The following is a 14044-nucleotide window of genomic DNA, read 5'->3' on the forward strand; positions in this document are numbered from 1 at the left end:
CTTCCTTCTCTCTTGCCAAAACCAAAAGCCTTCACTCTTTTGCACCAGAAAAGAAAGATGCAGCTCCCTGCCGGCGGCTTCTTGGTCACCTTCAGCCTTCTAGCTCTGGTTTTTCCGGTGGCTATCAGTGACCCTCTTGTCCCTGCACTCTGCATCTTCGGGGACTCGGTGGTGGACGTCGGAAATAACAACAATCTTCTAACAGTTGTTAAGGCCAACTTTCCTCCTTATGGAAGAGACTTTGTTACTCATGCACCAACAGGAAGGTTTTGCAATGGAAAGCTTGCCACTGATTTTACAGGTATCTTTCCATTTTCTTCTTCTTTGTTTTTCTTTTAAGTCCTATGTTTATCTTTTCCAAACAGTTTGTTTCTGTTTTTTTTTTGTTAATACACAGCGGAATTCCTTGGATTTTCTTCATACCCTCCTGCTTATCTGAGCCAAGATGCCACTGGAAACAAGCTTTTAACAGGAGCCAACTTTGCTTCCGCTGCTTCTGGCTTTTATGATGGCACTGCTCAGCTCTATGTAAATAATCTTCTCTACCTCTCCAACTCTAAAACACATCAAACTTTAGCTTGTAAGACTGATGGCTTATGGGTTGTGTAGCCGTCTAAGTCCACCGCGAGCATATATTGTCCTCTTTAGACTTTTCCTTTCAGGTTTTTAAAAAATGCGTCGGCTAGGGAGAGGTTTCCACACCCTTATAGTGTTTCATTCTCCTCCCCAACCGATGTGGAATCTTACAATCCACCCCTTTTCGTGTAAAGTGTTATCGCTGATACTCGTTCTTTTCTCTAATCGATGTGGGACCCCCACCAAACCCATCACTTCAGGCTCAGCCTCCTTGCTGGCACACCGCTCAGTGTCTGGCTTTGATACCATTTGTAACAGCTTAAGTTAGACGTGTTTAAAAATCTTGAGGGAAGCTCAAAAGGGAAAGACCAAAGAGGACAATATCTGCCAGTGGTGGGCTTAGTTAGCCGCTTGGTTACCAAAATCTAAGCTAAACCATGGAAAAAGGTGTTTAGTGGCTCTGTTTTTTTCTAAGTTTTTGAGTCTGGTGATGCTGTAACATATCCTTGCTTGCATGGTTTTGCAGCATTCAATTGCTCTAACCCAGCAGTTGAATTATTACAAGGAATATCAAAGCAAAGTTGTAAACATGGTGGGAACAGGGAAAGGCAATGCCATATTCTCTGGTGGTATTCATCTTCTTAGTGCAGGCACCAGCGACTTCATTCAGAATTACTACGTTAATCCTCTTCTTTACAGAACATACTCACCACAGCAATTCTCAGACATTCTCGTTACTTCTTACTCAAACTTCATTCAGGTTTCCCAGTTTCCCTTTCTATTTCTATAAGTGTTTCCACAACAGTTCTCTAACAAGTTCTTATTCTAAAAGTGTTTTAAACATCAAATGCTACTACATTACAGAACTTATATGGATCATATCATATTTACAGAACTTATATGGACTGGGAGCAAGAAGGATAGGGGTGACAGGTTTACCTCCAATGGGTTGCTTGCCAGCAGCCATCACTCTATTTGGTTCTGGTAGCAACCAATGCATCCAAAGGTTGAACCAAGACGCCATGGCATTCAACACTAAGCTGCAAAGCACATCTCAGAGTTTGCAGAACAGATTCTCTGGTCTCAAGCTTGTTGTCTTTGATATTTATCAACCTCTCTTGAATATGGTGTCAAAGCCTGCAGATAATGGTAAGTTTTTCTTACTTAATAGCTTCATATTTCACTTAAAATTAAAGGATATACCTTATTTATGTTATTGTCTACTAATCTGTTTGAGATCATTCTGTGTTTGCTCTTTGAGCCCTTAAGAACCCTCTCTAGCTGTTTACGAGCTCGAGTTTTACGCTTGGTTCAAGATGATTTTAATCAGAAAATCACAATGCAGATGGAAAGATTAGAAGAAAACTCACCTTTCCAGTTGGAACTTTGAATGTCACAGGGTTTTTTGAGGCAAGAAGGGCTTGCTGTGGAACAGGTACAGTAGAGACCTCCCTCCTCTGCAACAATGGATCAATTGGGACATGTTCAAACGCCACCGGCTATGTTTTCTGGGACGGTTTTCATCCGACCGAAGCCGCGAATAAAGTCTTGGCTGCAGACTTGATTTCTCAGGGTTTCTCCCTCATCTGACTGAAAGTGTTGCTACAACCAGAACTCTGCAATTTCTATATTAAACATCTAACAAACAGTTGCTTAAGTTTATGAACTATGGATGAGGATTTTGGTAACTCTCCACAATGGTATGATATTGTCCACTTTGAGCATAAGCTCTCATGGCTTTGCTTTGGGTTTCCCCAAAAGGCCTCACACCAATGGAGTTAGTATTCCTCACTTATAAACCCATGATCATTCCCTAAATTAGTCGATGTGGGACTTCCATCATCCAACACCTCCCCTCGAACAAAGTGCGCCTCCCCTTAATCGAGGCTCGACTCCTTTGGAGTCTTAGTCATTTTTGACTGCCTTCGAGGAGGGGCTTGGCTCCTTTTCTTTAGGAGTTCTTTGTTCGATATTTGAGGATTTGAGGATTGAGCCTCCCCTTAATCGAGGCTCGACTCCTTTGGAGTCTTAGTCATTTTTGACTGCCTTCGAGGAGGGGCTTGGCTCCTTTTCTTTAGGAGTTCTTTGTTCGATATTTGAGGATTTGAGGATTTATCAATCTATTGGCACGACTAAGTTTAGGGCATGACTCTGATACCATGTTAGACAAACACGACTCTCCACAATGGTATGATATTGTCCACTTTGAGCATAAGCTCTCATGGCTTTGCTTTGGGTTTCCCCAAAAGGCCTCACACCAATGGAGTTAGTATTCCTCACTTATAAACCCATGATCATTCCCTAAATTAGTCGATGTGGGACTTCCATCATCCAACTATTTTCTCTTAAAATAACGTTTGATTCTTGAAGACATGTTTTCTTCTCAAATTCCTCTCTTAGAAGATTTACTTTACATTGAAGAATGGATGATCCTTTGGGAAAGGAAAAGAAGTCAAGAATCAACACTTGATAACTGAGGAAAGAAATTACCAGTAATTTGATGGTTGACGCCATGGATGAAGCCATGTGAATGGCCGCCATTGTTCCGCACTCTGCAAGCACCGTTTCTGCAGCTTCTTCACCTTCAACGTTCGCCTCTTCTTTATCTCTGTAACCCAAAGCCCTGACCCGTTCAAGTCCTTGGAACTCCCACCCAATTCCGTGCCCATTTCATAACCCCTTCTCGCTTCACGCCCTATAAATAATTATTTTTCTCCAATTAATCCCGGATTCCATTTGCTTTGCCTATCCATTCGCCTAGGATGTTCGAGGCACGAGTTTAGTTCTTTTCCAAAAGAAGGAGGGAAATTAGCTACAACTTTCGAGATTTTAATTAGCGGAATTCTAATTAGCTACGACTTTCGGGATTCTAATAATCAGATCGGGCCATCCAAATTGTGAAGAGTGTCCGCGTTTGTGTAAGATAAGCTTGGTAACCATTTGTTAGTTCAAACTAAATCATATCATTATCTCATTATTATATTTAGTTTTTCTTCGAAATCATTATACTAAGGGAGCATAGTAACATGCATTCGAACAAAATATCATTACTATGTTTAGATTTTCTCCAAAATTATGTTTGGATTTTTCTTCAAAATCATTGCATTTGAACAGAATAGCTCTATTGTAATAATGCATTTGAACAGAGCTTAATAATGCATGAACAAAATAGTAGAGCTCTATTGTAATAATGCGTTTGAACAGAGCTTAATAATGTATGAACAGAATAGCAGAGCTCTATTGTAATAATGCGTTTGAACAGAGTTTAATAATGCATGAACAGAATAGTAGAGCTTTATTGTAATAATGCGTTTGAACAGAGCTTAATAATGCATGAACAGAATAACAGAACTCTATTGTAATAATGCGTTTGAACAGACTTGTCTGCTAGCTTAATAATGCGTTTGAACAACTTAATCAAAGAATCTTTAATTGAAGTGTTGGGGGTGGGAGAAGAAGAAGGAAGAAGAAGAATTATGAAGGAAAGAAAGGAAGAGTGATGGAAGAAATGAAGTATATAACATTTGAATCGAGGAAATTTTAACAGCCTAACGTCCTAAACCTAAAACAATATAACCTTTGGACATAGGAAATTTTAATAGCCTAACATCCTAAACTTAAAACAACATAACCTTTGAATCGAAGAAATTTTAACAGCTTAACAATATGCTTCAATGAAGATGGGAAGAAAATATTGTTGAAATTATCAAAAGATATTTCAATTCATGTCACATTGAAAAAGAATGAAGTTTCATGTTATAAATTTTAGGTGGATTACAATTTAGAGTAATTTAAAGTTATTGTATTTCATTAATGTATTTTAAGACTTTTTATTTACCCTAGGTTACAATTACTTAATGGTTAATCATGACCATTAAGTATCAACGTTACAACTCTTGGGATGCTCTCAATAGTTTCATTTTGAGGCTATATAAAGTCATGTATGTTGTATTTGTAACAGGACTTGGAAATTATAGTAAAAGAAGCATTTGTGCTTCTCTTTAGCCAATGGCTAAGTTTCTTTGCAACTCTATGTAGTTTAGGTTGCATGTAGAATCATTCAAGCTCGACATGATCAATATTGCTTGTGGAGTGATTCGAATCTCAAGCAAGTGTTCTTGCCTTGAGATATTTGATCAACAAGAATCATTCAAGCTAGACATGATCGATCTTGCTTGTGGAGTGATCCGAATCTCAAACAATGTTCTTGCATTGAGATATTCGATCAACAAGGTAATCCGAATCTTACTCCCCTTGTAGTGATTCCTTATCTTATCACAAGGCATTCCTGTACAGCTGACAACGGCATCGCAACTCGAGACCATGGCACAGCATAGGATAGTGATATTTATTTTCTTAGACTTAGGGTAGAATTAGGATGTTTTTAACTTAAACGCTTATTTATTTTATATAGTCTTTTGTTGTGTCGTTTTAAAGATATTTTTTAAACACGTAAGTCTATGGTTGTGTTTTAAGATAAAGGTTATCTTTTATGAAATTTAAATGAAGTCTTCCGCATTCAATGTTTATGGTACGTATACAATAGCGACCTTAAATTAAGTAGAAAATTTCGGGTCCTATCATGTCAATCTCTTTTTCCTATGACACTATTCTAAAGGGAAGCTTGGATGTGTACCATATACTCTACACACAACCCATACGTGCGAGTATGGGCTCACCAGACAGTTCGCGCACCGCTGGGCCCATTTTCTTGTCGGGCGAGCCTTCTCTGGTAGCTCAACTTTTACCGGACACCCATTAGAATTAGTAACCATCACGGCAACATTATGTAAAACATGACGATACTTCGCCTGCCTAATGGATGTACGCGTCCGTATCCTCGTGATGGAATAGGGGTATCCCCCAATGCATGAGCACACATAATGCATGAGGTCCCAACATTTTTCCATTTTCATTATCATTTAATACAACCCTGCTAGCGTTCTGTACATGTCATATCATTTTTCATATCATTTCACATATCGTTCATCATTCATATCATATCGTTTCTCGTTCTTCAGTTCTCATATCATACATAATTCTAACGAGGTATATTTCATGTTATTTATCGTGATTTCATGTCATTCATATCATGTTGTATACACAATTTAGGAGACATAACATAACGTCTCATGCTTTTAACATAAGATTTCATCATATACATATCATACCATAACATATTGCATTACAATATATCATATCATAAACATGTCAATTTATCACATATCCCGTACCATAACATATTTCATATCATATGCCAACATATATATATATATATATCTGTCATTCGCATGTCGTATCAGAATCATATCATATCATATCGTAAACACTTCGTGGTCATATTGTTCCCTAACTTATCATAGTCTTAACGTTCTTATACCTATCACATTCATATCGTTACATGAACGTACCTTAGTCATATCATTACAGGAACATATTCTAACGCTATCGTTCTATCAATCTATCACAAACCTATTCCTTTCTACCCATAACCTAACCGTATTCGTTTATCAATCTCTCATATCCATAGCACTTCGGTGTGAATCCTCACCTTAACGTTCCATGAACGTATCTTACTCCTATCGTTACATTTCATTTTGTGCATCCTTCTCGTATCCTATCTCAAACATATCACTAAACACATCGTACCGTGATTATTATCATACAATTCACATATGATAATATATACATAACATATCATAAGTATATCAATATATATGACACGTGCAGAACCACATGGCACGTGTCAACATTAAGTATAACCATGCCGATAGTAAGGCCACTTACCTGATTAGATTAGGCTGATGTCACAAAGTTATCCTTAATGAAAGTTCGATTCCGCCCATTGAAATCCAAGTCAACCTATGTGAGCCCATAACATTAGTTTCAAGTTCGAACTTCTACAAAATTATTTCTCTAATTTATTTTGGTCCATTGCTAAAAGTCTTGAAATGTTATATATCTATAATTATAATCAGTGTTGTATAGAAAGTTGATAGAGTCATTTCAAGTTATTCATTTACTTTTCTCTCCATATTTAGTTTAAGCTTTTTAATGACTGAATCTTCCTCTTTTTTCTTTTCTGTATTCACTTTGTTGCCTTTTAATTTTGTTCACATGTATTCTAAATTTCGAGTGGATCCATGTTTCCAAATCTATCCTTATCTCATCTCAGTGTTTCCTTTTGTTCACAAATTTTCTTGGCCGTTTTATTTTTAATCTATTTATTTGGCTACTGATATAAATTTAATCTAATATTACTAATGTGACGTGATTTACTAGAATTCGGATAAATGATTGACATTTAGTTTCTAACTCAAAGCTAAACCATTGTAATGATTTAACGAAGATCTAAGTATAATTGGATGTGATTTCTAAAAAGGAGAAATAGGATAAAAGAAAATGAAGATTTAATATATACTTACCCATCACATCTATCTCCTAAATCTCCTTCTACAAGTGAATTCTCATATTTTCCTCAAATAAATCTAGCAATGGTTTGGTTCTCGTAAATCTCCGTCTACATAAATCTCCGTCTACAAGTGAATCTCAATGGAGTAAAGGTCATTTGTTTTGGTTGTTTTTCTGTTTGTTTTTACAGTAAATGTGACTTTCTGGAGTAAGGGATAATTCTTTATAAGAGTAAGGGATAATTATGCAAAGGGACTAGAGGTTAGTGCAGAGAAGTGGGAGGGTTGTTTCTCTCACTTATTTATTTATTTATTTATTATTATTATTTAATATTATCTTTTATTATTATTATTTTTAATTTATTTATTCATTTATGAATTTATGAATTTTTTTTATTGACTATTACACCATTGTAAGCCCCCTATCTAAATTTAGAGCAGTAGAGTTGATTATATCATATATCTGTGTTTATTCCAATTATTCATATGTTCTGAGAAATTTAAAATATATAAAAGAAAATAAAAACAAAAAGATATAAAATATAAAAGAAACAAATATATATATATATATATATATAAAAGAAATCAAGCACGTATAAAGAATTTAAAATATATAAAAGAAACTAAAATAATTAAAATTTAAAATATAGAAAAGGAACTAAAAATAACAATATAAAATAAACTAAAGAAATAATAAAGTAATAAAAAAAATATAAGACAAGAAAAGGTATAAAAGAAACTATACAAAATATTAAAAGATTAGGAGTAAAACTAGTAAGCTCAAATTGGAACGACGAACCCGTGTGTATACGTTAAAGTTCTTAATTGATTTTATAAGCTTTGTTTGATTCGGGTCAACCCAAGGTTTTTAAATGTTAAAGTTCTTAATTGATTTTATAAGCTTTGTTTGATTCGGGTCAACCCAAGGTTTTTAAATGTTAAAGTTCTTAATTGATTTTATAAGTTTTGTTTGATTCGGGTCAACCTAAGGTTTTTAAATCGAACAGAGCCAATTCGAGTTCAGAAAACATTTTTTCTTCCCAAACTGTCGTTGTTTCTTTGATGAAAACATTTTTTTCTCCAAATTCGTCTCTTAAAAGAAGTAAAAATTGGAGGAATCATTTGTTGTTTTTCTTTAAAATAGTGAGAGGAAGAAGAATGGATGATTCTTTGGGAAAGGGAAAGAAGCCAAAAAGAGTGACGGAAGGAATAAACTATGACCATTAAACATAGCAAATTTAAACAAGCCTAACGTCCTAAACCTAAAACAACAAGCCTAACGTCCTAAACCTAAAACAACAAAGAAAGTTGTATAAACAAGACGGAAAGTTGTATCAAATATGAAGAACACTAAAGGGAAAATGACATCAAATCTAAAAACCTAAAAACCTAAAAACCTAATAACCTAAAATACAAGATGTTCTAACAAGTAACTTGAATAGCGAGGCGATTACGTTTCTTGCAACCAGTTGATCCAAGATTCTTTTCCGAAACTTCAATGGAGCATTCCCTTTGTCCAACACATGCCTGCAATTTCAATCAAAATTCAAGCAAACTAAAAACCCAAAACCTAGAGTGTCCTCCATTTAACAAAAACGAGTTATACCTCCTCGATGACCGATAAGGCAGTGGAGGACTCGCAGGAACCCTTCTGGAAACTGTCACAAGTGCCATGGGGGTTCCCAAAGCTCACAAACTTGATATCAGAGATGGTTCGATCATGGCACGATAGCTCCAACGTGCTTCCTGCATAAGGCATTGCACATACATTTTTCACCCTCGTTGTTTGGATATCTATATCCAATGGCGTCCCACCAAACTCTTCGAATAAAATCAGTGTGTTCTCTCCTCCACAATTCAGGTAAGATCTTGGGATATGATACCTAAAAGTTAAAAAAAAAAACAAAACAATACTCTCACTTGAGAAGTTGTAGGATGTTGAAAAGAGAGTTCAAAATCCAAGAACTCCTCGAGAACATACCATCTTTGAGTAGGCTTTCCACAGTTAGTGGCACACTTGCCATCAGAGTAAGCCCCACGGAAGTCACAACTTGAAGAGCAGCCATTCTCAATTGAAAGATAACTTGGCCAATACCTTCCAATGCTTAGTCCATTAACCCAAGCATGACCCTTCCCCATGCCCATCAAATCCACTATCACGGCTTCACTTCCGCTTGGAGTTTGAAAAGTGGTCTGCACCAAACAACCAATCATGAATTTACGAACGTTTCATTATGCTAACAAGAACACTTCGAAACTAGAAGCAATTCAGTACCTTATACCAAACAAAATTCTGATTCAATGGGAGATTGCCATAATTCCAAGGTTCCATTAGTTGACAATTGGGATTGAAAAACTCCGACTTTTCACCATCCAAACCAACCTTGTAATACCACTCATTGCTTGACAAATTCCTTATTGTTTCTCCATCAGCAATCAATTCAACTGGGCCATGAACTCCTACCTCAGAATTCTCAAAGTGTGCTCCATAATTCTGTCCATCAATTCAAAATCTCAGGTTTGCATTAAAGGGTTTCAAAAGGGTAGTTTTCAAAGTTGGTGTACTTACGGCCAATCCAACTGTGGCACTTAGTAGAGAAATTTGGTTGAATCCATACAATAGATCGCTGATTCTCTTCTCAAATACGAAACTATATTTGTCCTTTTGAGCATGTTGTGATCCTGAAATTGAAATATGATGCAAGTTGTGATGTCATTTGATGAACATAAATGATGTAAGAGTAGTGAGTAGTAAGTGGTGAGTTTACCAATATGCCTCCCGTTCAAGAATGCATGAAGTATGTGGCCACTGGTCTTAACACGTAGAGTTACATTCTTGCCAAAAAGTGGATCAGATCCACTAAGATGGAAGCTGAAGGTAGTATTAGTCTAATCAGTATGATTAAGATTAATTAGGAGGGATTAGGGAAAGGATAAACAGAAAATATTTACCTGGTGATGTACCACAGGTAATCGCTAGAATCATTTGTGAGAACCTTTTGGTCAAGAAGGCGATTGGCAGTCATCGCACAATCAGCAACTTCACCTTCACGTGATACGAATTCTATTTTCTCGTCTCTCCATTGCCATTGCATCGGCTCTTTGAAGTTTCCCACCTGGCTTGAAACCTTCTCCCTTATTGTTGTTTGAGTGTTTACCTGATATTCATAGGAATGATATTAGAGATCATTAGAATGGTAGGGACGAATGTCAATGAATGAGATATTGACCTCAGCGGTGTTGTAAACTTCAGTTTTGCAGTCAGGAAGAATGCTGACTGACCAACCACGAACTTTGTAGGTTCTATTTCCATAGGTGATATCTCTGTCACCATTTTCTGCATTTCCAAAGAAGCAACTTGATTTCCCCTTATAGGTGTAACTTGTTGCCTGTTACAAATGTTTTCGGTGACTGTTAGGTTTGAGATGTCCATATAAGTTACGAGAATCCACCTCGAATGGAGGGAGAAATCTCCGTTTAAATGGAGAATAGGGTAGGGAGTTGGAAAGCTTCCCTATCTCGTATGTCCATTTAACGGGAACGCGCCTCAAATGGAGGGAGAAATCCTCGTTTAAATGGGGAATAGAGAAAGGAGTGGAAAAGCTTCTCCGTGTTGACTTTCGCTCACCAATGATACATATAAAGATAGAGAGAAAGATACTTACTGTTGTCAAGTGACCGTATTCGGTGTGATTGACCTCACCATAAGTCAAAACTTCCTCCATAGACTTCACAATATCATGAAGTTGCTTCAAATGTCCCCATTTTGGCTGGGCCGTATTCCCTAATTAACCACAACTCATTATCACTAAACTCAACATACCAAATACCATACTCAAATCACAACCGGGATCAAAATCTAAACAAGTCGAGAATGTACCATATTCATCGAGAGGTGCATTGTAATCATACGACGTGGTGATATAAGGACCACCTGAGGTTCTACCAAAGTTCGTTCCACCATGATACTGTAGAAGGAACAAAATATAAGAATTTGCAAAAGAAAATCTAGTTATAGGATAATAAGGTGCGGTACCATGTAGTAATTTTGCAAGGTTCCACCGTATTGGAAGAAACGTCCCACAGCAAATGCAAGATCCTCAGCTGTTCTCAAGGGATCTCTTGAGCCCCAAGCCTTGAACCTAATTATTTTAGGTATAAAAAAAATATTTATTTTCTTAAAATAAATAATTAAACTAATCAAATAAAAAGATTCATACCAGCCAGTCCAATTCTCCGTCCACATTTTGGGACTGTTTTTGCCGTTGGGTTTGAACTGGTCACAGTAGAATCCATTGCAAGTGTTAATCTGTAAAAAAGAAATAAAAAAAAAAAAAATATTATATAATAACAATTATAATTAAAAAAAATTATTAGAAAAAAACAGTAAATCCTTACTATGGGCTGAGGAGCATCATCCTCTTGACACATGATCCAAGGAATGCTGAGGTTGTAAGAAAGTGCCAAATCGGCACACCACTTCACATATTCATTCCCAGCTTGTCCGTATGATCCTTTTATGTTTCCGTACTCGTTTTCAATCTAATTTTTTAGATATATAAAAAAAAACATAATCAATATTATTGTTCTTTGTTCTTTGTTTAAAAAAAAAAAAATAATAATAACTAATGAAAAATAAATAAAACCTGAGCAATAATGATGGGTCCTCCTTGTGATGCAAATAATCCATAATCCTTCATCGTATTTATTATCAATGTGGAGAATTTTTCCATTTCATCCTAAATCACAATAAAAATTTATATATATTTAGTGATAATTAACAAAATTACCATCCAAACTAAATGTTAAATAATAATGAAAGTAGTGATAATTAACAAAATTACCATGAAAACTTTATTCTTAGTCCTGAACTCAATGCCGGGGAGGTTATGCAACCAAACAGGAAATCCACTGCAAATAAAATAAAATTAATTAAAAAATAAACACAAAATAAAAATAAAAATGATAAAAAATAAAATATATATACCCATAAAATAAACACAAAATAAAAATAAAAATGATAAAAAATAAAATATATATACCCATAATTCCATTCAGCACAAACATATGGTCCAATTCTGAGAATAGCATACAGCCCTTGTTCTTGAATTGTTCGAATAAATCTGACGAGATCATTATTTCCTGAAAAATCATACTAAAAAGGAAAAAGAAAAAAAAAACTTAGAAATAATAATTTTATTTAAAAAAAGAATAATATCTATGTGAACTTACTTGGCCTTGTTGAGGCTCGTGGGCATTCCAAAACACATAGGTTTCAATTGCGTCAATACCACCTTGTTTAGCCTTCTCTATCAAAAATGGCCACATCTACATCCCAAAATAAACCAAGAAATTATTAATTATTTATGAAATTAAAACAATAATTTAATTAATTAAAATTATTAAAAGAAAAAAACAAAAAAACCTCAGGAGTGCTGCGAGGATAATGAATTGAACCCGATATGATAATTTTTCTTTGTCCATTAATCGTGAGAGCTCTTCCATCGTAAGAAACCAAAAGCTTTTCCGCCGAAGAAAACAAAGCTAATGCCAAAACTGCCCAACACAAACAGTTTAACAAAACTAAACTTTCTCTGTAACCCATTTTTTTCTATCACAAATTTGCAAACTTGTTCTCTCAGGGGAGGGTGATTTCTATTTATACATGAAATTATTATTATTATTTTAATTTTAAATATATTTAGATTTGGTTATTTAGATTATTTATTTGTTTATTAAAATTTTAATTTTGATATTATTTAAATTTTGTTATTTAAATATTAATTTTTTTTTATTTTAATTTTAATTTTAATATGGTTTAGATTTTGTATTCTTATTTATCTATTATATCTTAAATTTAATATAATTTAGATTTTGTTGTTTAAGATTTTTTTTATTTAGGATTTATTTTTAGTTTAGATTTTGTTGTTAAGATTTTTTTTTTAATATTATTTAGATTTTTTTTTCTAATTTTGTTATTTAATTTTTTAGTTAGGATTTACTTTTTATACGAAATTATTTATTTATTTTTAAATTTTAATTTTAATTTTAATATGATTTAGATTTTTTAATTTATGATTTACTACGATTTTTTTTTTAATTTTTAATTTTAATATGGTTGAGATGTTGTTATCTACCTCCTTTAGTTACTATTTACTCTCTTTATTTACTATTTACTCTTGAATACGAAATTGTTTATATATTTATTTTAATTTTACGATTTACTCTTACGTTCTTTTAATTTCACTTCATTATAATGATATTAATATTTTGTTATATTATTTTAAATAATGAAGTTACATTTTTTATACAAAAATCAAATTATTTTTATACTTTCTTTCCTATATCTCTTATATCCTAAACTTAGGTTAGTTCAATAACAATAACACATTTGATATGAATATAAATTTCGAAGAAAATTCTTTGATGATTACAAATTTTGGGTTGTATTTTAAGATTTTTACTTATTATATTTATCTAGTGAATAATTATCAAATAAATTAAGTTCGAATTTATTGATACAAAGTAGTTAATTTAATTTTGTAAAAAAATTGAATTTTACCAAAATTAGTGAATATATGAAATGTTTTATGTTATTGGAACTATTATCGTTATTATTTTTCTAGAATTCATTAGAAAATTTATAAATTTTGAATGGAAAAATTACAAAGCTGGTTGTCATGGTAGAATCAAAATGGATTTGAACGGACAAGTTTATAAATAAAACTAATATACGATATATCATATATTTTTTAAAAATAATAAATTTAGTAGATATAAAATTAATATTCAATATATCAATATCATACATATACTTCATAATTAAACTTTTAATTTTAATCTATTTCATAAATTTGTATTTAATTAAATTTTGAGATACTAAAAATGTGAAGGATAAATAATTACTTCAATTATATATTAAAAAAAAAACAAAACATTAATTATTTAATATAAGATTTATTAAACTATATATATTTATGACATTAGATAAGCCTAAGTCTAGAATTCATGTGATCGAATGTATACTGTGGTATTGTGACAATAATAATCGGCGGCCC

At 33.6% G+C, this 14044-nt stretch overlaps 2 protein-coding genes and 1 long non-coding RNA gene across 4 annotated transcripts; 1 reads left to right on the forward strand and 2 right to left on the reverse strand.

The window, feature by feature from the left end:
* Nucleotides 1-57: 57 nt before the first annotated feature.
* Nucleotides 58-2261, forward strand: LOC111781198 (GDSL esterase/lipase At5g03820). Its single transcript, XM_023661668.2, has 5 exons — nt 58-301; nt 398-528; nt 1103-1336; nt 1470-1725; nt 1976-2261. The coding sequence occupies exons 1-5, from the start codon at nt 58-60 to the stop codon at nt 2164-2166; spliced, it is 1056 nt and encodes a 351-aa protein (XP_023517436.2). The 3' UTR covers nt 2167-2261.
* Nucleotides 1506-3362, reverse strand: LOC111781200 (uncharacterized). Of its 2 annotated transcripts, XR_015414408.1 has the most exons (4): nt 3067-3362; nt 1947-2192; nt 1780-1857; nt 1506-1713 (listed from the first exon to the last, which is right to left on the reverse strand). It is a non-coding gene; the product is annotated as an uncharacterized LOC111781200 (long non-coding RNA). The 2 variants fall into 2 exon arrangements; XR_002812954.2 differs by lacking the exon at nt 1780-1857 and having other exon boundaries at nt 3067-3350.
* Nucleotides 3363-8206: 4844 nt separating this feature from the next.
* Nucleotides 8207-12591, reverse strand: LOC111781657 (beta-galactosidase 15-like). The gene is made up of 18 exons (XM_087120231.1): nt 12412-12591; nt 12219-12314; nt 12029-12141; nt 11831-11897; nt 11633-11725; nt 11385-11528; nt 11207-11295; nt 11023-11128; nt 10867-10954; nt 10652-10770; nt 10217-10375; nt 9939-10144; nt 9755-9858; nt 9556-9668; nt 9262-9480; nt 8968-9179; nt 8593-8869; nt 8207-8513 (listed from the first exon to the last, which is right to left on the reverse strand). The coding sequence occupies exons 1-18, from the start codon at nt 12589-12591 to the stop codon at nt 8409-8411; spliced, it is 2490 nt and encodes an 829-aa protein (XP_086976357.1). The 3' UTR covers nt 8207-8408.
* Nucleotides 12592-14044: the final 1453 nt, after the last annotated feature.

This window comes from Cucurbita pepo, chromosome 19, assembly GCF_057944985.1.
Source record: "Cucurbita pepo subsp. pepo isolate OVF chromosome 19, ASM5794498v1, whole genome shotgun sequence".
Classification (NCBI taxonomy): domain Eukaryota; kingdom Viridiplantae; phylum Streptophyta; class Magnoliopsida; order Cucurbitales; family Cucurbitaceae; genus Cucurbita; species Cucurbita pepo.